Source organism: Carlito syrichta, unplaced genomic scaffold (genome assembly GCF_000164805.1).
Source record: "Carlito syrichta isolate Samal-C Ts95f unplaced genomic scaffold, Tarsius_syrichta-2.0.1 Scaffold302021, whole genome shotgun sequence".
NCBI lineage: Eukaryota > Metazoa > Chordata > Mammalia > Primates > Tarsiidae > Carlito > Carlito syrichta.
This window is the reverse complement of record NW_007246117.1, coordinates 40,797-48,756: the sequence shown is the minus strand read 5'-3', so window position 1 is coordinate 48,756 and position 7,960 is coordinate 40,797. Positions and strand designations below refer to the sequence as shown.

General features: G+C 40.6%; 1 protein-coding gene across 5 annotated transcripts in view; it reads left to right on the top strand.

Annotated features, from left to right (window-relative positions):
* MTDH (metadherin) overlaps positions 1–6,746 on the top strand; it is a 60,645-nt gene extending 53,899 nt beyond the window's left edge. For all 5 annotated transcript variants that reach the window (XM_008055894.1, XM_008055897.1, XM_008055895.1 and 2 more), the window contains 3 exons: positions 1,223–1,363; positions 3,878–4,034; positions 5,025–6,746. In XM_008055894.1, coding sequence (XP_008054085.1) covers positions 1,223–1,363; positions 3,878–4,034; positions 5,025–5,095 — 369 coding nt within the window. In that variant the 3' untranslated portion in view covers positions 5,096–6,746. The remainder of the gene's footprint in view (positions 1–1,222; positions 1,364–3,877; positions 4,035–5,024) is intronic.
* The last annotated feature ends 1,214 nt before the right edge of the window (positions 6,747–7,960 follow it).

Genomic DNA, 7,960 nt, shown 5'->3' with positions numbered 1-7,960 from the left:
GGCGCGGGATTACAGGCTGAGCCACCGAGCCCGGCGTGTACTTTTTAAAATAGAAAATATACTAGTTTAGGCTGGGCGCAGTGGCCCAAACCTATAATCCCAGCACTTTGGGAGGCCAACCGAGGTAAGAGGATTGCCTGAGCCCACAGGTTCAAGACCAGCCTGGGTAGCATGGCGAGACCTCAGCTCTACAATAAATAAAAAAAATTAGCTGGGTGTGGTAGCACATGCCTGTAGTTCCGGCTCTTTGGAAGACTGAAGTGGAAGGATCACCTGAGTCCAGCAGGTCGAGACTGCCATGGCCGGGAGCATGCCACTGCACTACAACCTGTGCAACAGAGTGAGACTTCAACTCAGAAATATATATATATACTAGTTTAGTTGTTCTCTTTGAGTTGATTTATTAAATTAGAATTGTTCACACCTGTAATCCCAGCATTTTGGGAGTTGGGAAGCCAAAGTAGTAGGATTGCTTGAGCTCAGGAGTTTGAGACTAGCCTAGGCAATATGACAAGACCTCGTCTCTACCAAAAAAGTCAGCCAGATGCAGTAGCACATGCCTATAGCTCCAGCTACTCAGGAGATCAAGGCTGCTATGAGCCATGATCTTGCCACTGCATTGCAGCCTGGGTGACAGCAAGATGGTGACAAAAAATTAGAATGGTTTTCATTTTGGGATGTGTGTTATGCATATGTATTATTTTTTAATCCACACCTGGTTTAACTTCAAAGTAGGAGTGATGAATGTATGTTTCAGTGTGCATATATATGTATTATAAATCTTTGAATAATAATTTTATATTCTTGTAAAAAGAAGTTGTTTACGTAGGGCGTGGTGGCTTATGCCTATAATCCCAACACTTTGGGAGGAGGCAAGATGATTCCAGTTCGAGACCAGCCTGGGCAACTTAGCGAGACCTCGTCTCTACAATAAATCAAAAAATTAGCCGGGTTTGTGGCACATGCCTATAGTTCCAGCTACTTAGAAGGCTGATGTGAAAGGATCGCCTGAGCCTAGGAGGTCTAGGCTGCAGTGACTGTGAGTGTGCCACTGCACTCCAGCCTGAACAACAGAGTAAGACTCTGACTCAAAAAAATAAAAGTTGTTTGGACAGTTTCGAAGTGATTTTCCTGAGGAATCTGTGGACAACCAGCAAAATAGGTTTTAATTAGTAAAAAAATGAATGGTTTATATCATCTAATAGACTGCTTTTCTCTGTAGGACACAGAAGAACTAGAAAAAGAGATTAGAGAAGAACTTCCAGTGAATACCTCTAAAGCCCGTCCAAAACAGGAAAAAGCTTTTTCCTCGAAGACCATAAACACTAGTGATCCAGCTGAAGCACTTGTCAAAAATAGCCAGGTAAATTTTTTTTTAAATAGGTAATTTTTAAGAATGTTAAAGTTAGCCAGGTTTGGTGGCTCAGCCTGTAATCCCGCACTTTAGGAGGCCAAGGCGAGTGAATTGCCTGAGCCCGCGGGTTCAAGACCCACCTGGGCAGCTTGGCAAGACCTTATCTCTACAATAAAATCAAAAAAATTAGCCAGGCGTAGTAGTGCGTGCCTGTAGTTCCAGCTACTTGGAAGGCTGAGGTGGAAGGATCGCCAGAGCCCAGCAGGTCAAGACTGCAGTGGCCGGGAGCATGCCACTGCACTCCAGTCTGGGCAACAGAATGAGACTCCAACTCAAAAAAAAAAAAAAAAAAAAGAATGCTAAAGTTTTATTGACTCAAGAATACTATCATAACTAATGTTTTACTGAAGCACTATATAAGAGTTTTAAATACATTGACTCATTTCACCATCAAAACACCCCCAAGAGAAAAGTAGGACCCAGGTAGCTTAGAGAAAAAGTGACTGGTCACATTTTTCTCAAAGTGTGCACATAATATGACTATGGTTCAGCCTCCTAAAATGGAACATTTATTTAAGATTTGGTGACAGCCGGGCTCAGTAGCTCAGCCTATAATCCCGTGCCTTTGGGAGGCTGAGGTGAATGGATTGCCTGAGCCCGCAGGTTCAAAACCTGCCTGGGCAGGCGAAGAACTCATCTCTACAATAAATCAAAAAATTAGCCGGGCGTGGTAGCGCGTGCCTGTAATTCCGGCTACTCATAGGGCTGAGGCAGAAGGATCACCGGAGCCCAGCAGGTTGAGGCTGCGGTGGCCGGCAGCGGCCACTGCACTCCAGTCTGGGCGACAGAGTAAGACTCCAACTAAAAAAAAAACAAAAAAAGATTTGGTGACAGGTTCTTGAATGATGTGGTTTCTATGGAAAATATTTATGTGACCATCTTACAAAATGTCTAAGCCAGTGACACAAATTAAAATCTAGTTTCTAATTGGGTAAATTATGTCATTTTAATTTATTAGGTTCTACTAGAGTTGCATGGTTTATTTATACTTGTATCTTACACTATTTGAGGTGCTCAGATATAGCAGGGGGCAAGAGCCAGAAACTGCCATCCAGCAGAGCTTATGTGTTCAGGTGACGCAGCTTTAGATGAGAAACAGTAATGCTAAGAGAAAGAATTTGTAACGGTCTTGTGCTAAAACGGGATTTAATCATACATCATATCTGGATTTGATGTTTTGGATTCCCTATGAGTATTTTGAGATGAAAGGATGCAGTCTCAATATTCTGTGATTTGATGTAGATAAGCGAGAGAATGGAGGGGGAAAGTATTAAAAATAAATAATGGGCAACCCCCTCGGGCCCCCTCCCATAGTGGGAGCTTTTCTGTCCTCTCAGTAAATCTTGCTTTCTCAAAAATAAATAAATAAATAAGTAATAAAACTTTGGGATGTGAGATACAGGGAGCATTAAGAAGGATAAAGAAACCAAGCAACATGAATACAGGACAGCTTCAGTACCTGGAATGGGTAAAGGACCCCTAGCCGTGACCTGTGCTCACACTTTTTACTCCTCCTTTGTCCTTTTCCCGTTGTGTTTTCTTGAATCCATGGAGCCTGGAAGAACAGGAACAAGAGAAACATGACTTCTTTCCGTATGCAGGATAATAGTCACAGTTAGAGCTAGCAAATGAGATGAGCTCCTCTCTTACAGCCTTAAAGCTCTCCAAATTACTGGCAGTTTTTTATTACTAGGTCTTGACCTTTTTTTTTTTTTGAAAGCAGGATTTATTGAGAGGACAGAAAAGCTCCAACAGTAGGAGGGGACCCGAAGGGGTTGCCTGGTCTTGATCATTTTTAATGGATATGTCTCAATGAGGTAAATCAGTTCACCTCCTTTCTGCTCCCAGGCTGGAGAGAAGCAAGATTCAGGAATCTGGACTCTCTCCTAAGCATTCCAATTTCACTACCAGACTGGATAAAACTGACAATTTGAACCTGAGTGTTACTGTTGCTTGAATCAGTAGGACGAGTAACCACAGTCTGCTTGTAGGAAGCAGAAGCTGTTAGAAAGGAGATAAGAGGGTGTCGCCTAATGGTTATTCAGAAGTTAGCTATTTTTTGTCTTTTGCAAAAAGTTTTGAAGAGTTTGGAATTGGTGGGAAGTGGACAGAGCCATTAGTATAAACTAATGTTTATATCGCTAACAAGTATAAAATTATGCTGTTCATAATTAAATAAATATAAAAGCGAATGAAAATGGAATTATTTACTCCTATTTGAGATTCAGTAGCATTTAGTACCTTCGTTTTTCTCTCAACATATATTCATAAATATTGTAGGTGATGATTTGTTTGGTTATATCACTAGAGGGCAGGCATGAGTTGCATTGCTTCTGTTGATTCATTGCTTGGAACCCATCTTAGTATTTATTTGCTGCTAAACAACCTCTTGCTATTACTGTGATATTTAACTTTATTTGAAAATCTTATCCAAAAATCTGAAATAATTTTATGTCAACATAGCCTATCAAGACTCTTCCACCTGCTGTTTCCACCGAGCCATCTGTTCTCTTATCAAAAAGTGATTCTGACAAGAGCTCCTCCCAAGTGCCACCGATACTACAAGAGTCAGAAAAATCCAAGTCAAATAGCAAGCAAAACAGTGTGCCTCCTTCACAGAGTGAGTAATCCTCATTTTTTTGTCCCTGTACTTTCTGTACTGTTAACATTTTTCTTACATAAGGGTTTTTTGTTTGAGTAGGATTCTCACTTTGTCACCTAGACTGAAGTGCACTGGCACATTCCTGGCTACTGCAGCCTCGACCTGCTGGACTCAGGCAATCCTTCTGCCTCAGCGGCCCAAGTTGCTGAAACCACAGGTGTACGCCACCACACCCATCTAATTTTTTGATTTAAAAAATGCTAGGGTTTTTTTGTACTCTTTGGACATCACCCATGAGGGCTAAGTTGCTAAAAATAACTGAGGGGAGAGTAGGTTGCTGAAGACCGAGAGGGAGCACTGAGTACCTGCCTGCTTGTCTGTCTGGTCTCTCTTCCTTTTTCTTTACACGTGGTTTTAAGACTGCAAATTATTCTATGCTGGCCAGGCTAGGTGACTCAGCCTGTAATCCCAGCACTTTGGGAGGCCGAGGCGAGTGGATTGCCTGAGTCCGCAGGTTCGAGACCCACCAGGCTACTTGGAAGGCTGAGGCGAAAGGATTGCCGGAGCCCAGCAGGTTGAGGCTGCGGTGGCCAGGAGTGTGCCACTGCCCTCCAGTCTGGGCAACAGAGTGAGACTCCAACCCAAAAAAAAAAATTGTTCTATGCCTTTTTTTCCTCCTTTTATCCCTTTAGCTACCCTTTGTGACCATTTTACCCGTTCTTCTATTTTATTAGCTAGTTTGAGCTATATTAAATGACAGTTTTCTAGGCTAAAATTGGTTGACTATCAGCAGTTTCATATGTTTAAATCTAATAATACATAGAGAGTAAAAGCAAAGGAGGGAGGCAGACATAAGATAACTCGATATGTAATGAGGGCTTGAAAACTTGAACATAAGATTTTTCAGTTTTAAAGCATTTTTTCATAGTTAGTACTTTTATATTATTGAGACATAACAATATTTACTAACCTCCTGATTTTTTTTCCTTTCTCCCGTTTTTCTTTTAGCCAAGTCTGAAACTAGCTGGGAATCTCCCAAACAAATAAAAAAGAAGAAAAAAGCCAGACGAGAAACGTGAATATTTTTTTTTCCCTGAAGTGGACATGTGTTTGCAAACACTGTCTTGAAGATTATGCTGTTTATGCAATAATTTGTGAACATGTACAGAGTTTTATATAAATTTAAACCAATTTTTAAAACAAAACTGTGAATACAACCACCATAAAAATGGAATAAAAGGAAAGTTAATTTATGAAGTTAAGAGGTCAGCAGAGTATACTACAGTGCTGGAAGACACTTGCAAAAGTCTTTTTAATTGAATAAGAACGATCTTAATTTAAGAATATTATCCTGGTTTTACAACAGTGCCCTGTTTACAACAGACTGTGCCCTATCTCATCTACAGCCGAGGAATAAAGGACTCTGATTAGAAAGAGGATTGCCTACAAATGGGCAACCCCTTGGATCTTATGCACAGAACTTGTACCATTTGAATCTGTCTATGCGTAAATCAAAGTGCTTTGATCAAATGCATAATCTGCCATATCTTTACATATTCGTTGGTAGCAATTTATATTAAAGGAATCACAAGTGCAAATAAAAAGTCCTTATTGTTTGTTTAACTAAACTGTCATGGTTTAGTTGGCAATTTTTAAAAAGTTCTTAATTGAAATATTGAAAATGCAGTTAACGCTTAGATGGCTTATGAAGTTATTTTTGATAGTCTTACATTACTTGAATTGTTCAAAGTACAGTATATTTTAAATTAAGAAAAGTAAACTATATGTATTTGTTTTATACATTTGAGACTCAGACTCACAAATAATGGTCTTGTTTATGATTTGAAAACTTTCAGACAAAATTCAGCTTACATCTTTTCCTTTCCCTAGCAGTTACTTTTTTTCCAGCTTCAACTCTCCTTAATTACTGATGCTTTTGACTTTAAAAATAAAATCATTCACAGACGTTTAGTAGTTGATGGAGAATGAAAAACTAGAGTCAGACAGCTTTAATTGACATTGTCAAGACCTCCAGTTATCAGGAATACATTTTTTTACTGCCTTAACCTGTAGTGTGTAGAATATGCATCAATTTCTTGAAGGGGATTCGTGTTTTTATAAGAATTTTCATGTAATTATTGCAATTGTGGTCAAATAAGGAACGTTTCCTGCTTGAAATTCTATTGATTTAAATGATGTGTGAGATGTTTCACCATTTTCAGGCACTGTGTAATTCTATTGTAATAAACTGGCAGGTATCTTTGTAACTATAAATAGTGCATGCTCAGCCATGTACACTGTAAATAGCCTTTACCAAACGTGTTTGACAAGGACCATAATTAACATCACTTAGTGAATTGTGATAAAGAAAAAAGCCATGATTTATCTGATGTGATTGGCTTAATTGTTTTTATGTGGCGCCAAGAATGATACTGTTTAACAGCTGTAACCAATGGTACTGATCTATCCATCCAATGTTGTCTTTATTATATTTGATTGTGGTTTGATAGTATTGCGTTGTCAGACTAGGAAAGCTAAAGAAACAGAATGGTTTTGGTTTTGCTGAAGACTGGCCTTATTCATGGACAGCTTTCCTTACAAGTGATCATTAACTTTTATCAGGTGTTAACATCTGTTTCAGGAACATGGCAGTATGTTTACATGTCAGAAGTTTTGTTTAATTCTATGGTATTTCTAAATTGATTTGTTTAAATAAATTCAGCAAATGGATAGCATTGTTTTTATTTGCTTCAATATGGGGGTAAGTGATAGTTACAGAGCCAGAAGTGGTTTCCTTCAAATGGCTTTATTCTGTTAGTGATCTTAATTTAAGAATGTTATTACATAGGTGTTTCCTAACTAGATCGGAGGATCCCTGAAGTGTCAGCACTTTGTAAAGGAGAACTTGAGAGGGAGTCTAATTGGAGAATGTGCCAAATGGTTTGTGCTCAGTAATTTAATTTTACTCTCTCAACTCTACCTCACCATTTCTTTCTCTTGGAATTCTGTTGGCTGTGTCAAACAGTGGACTTGATGTCTCCAGCTTGGCAACCACATTCAACCAGCCACCTCTGCCAGGTGGTAAAGACACCGTCTTGCAAGGAGAGATGTGTTGTGGAGGTGGCCAGGCATGTTGCTACATTGGGTGGATCCGGTGTAGAGATACCTCTATCCCTTCTCTCTGGCTCGAGGGTCGGCACATTGGTTGTGTGTTTTAAGGGTTGGCAGCTATATGAATGATAAAACTCATTACATTTTCTTTCACATGCATGAGGTGCAAACTCCTTTGCACGATTAAAGTATCCGTTTCTCTTTACCTGTTCCATAAGGTCTTTATGTGGCATCAGAGCAGTTCTGGAGTCTGATTAGAATCTGGTTTCTGGCCGGGCTCGGTGGCTCAGCCTGTAATCCCGCGCTTTGGGAGGCCAAGGTGAGTGGATTGCCTAAGCCCGTAGGTTCAAGACCCGCCTGGGCAACTTGGTGAGACCTCATCTCTACAATAAATCAAAAATTAGGTGAGCGTGGTAGCGCACACCTGTAGTTCCAACTACTTGGAAGGCTGAGGCGGAAGGATCGCCAGAGCCCATCAGGTCGAGGCTGTGGTGGCCGGGAGCGGCCACTGCACTCCAGTCTGGGCGACAGAGTGAGACTCCAACTCAAAAAAAAAAAAAATCTGGTCCATCCACTCAGCACCAAATCTTATGATAGTGATTCAGAGGGGAGCAGGGAGAGCCTTTTCTGTGGTGGCGCAGATGAGATGCTTCCAGAACTGCTAGCAGGAAAATAACTGACCCCTTCAGGCTTGTGTCACGTGTCAGGGGAGCCTTGCCTCTATTGGCAAGCTAGCCTTCCCAGAGAAACCACTTGGAAGACTCCGTGTCCTGGCTGTCTCTGTACTGGAACAAAGAGGAGTGGCTTGGGGTCTCTCCAGACTGGAATCCTAC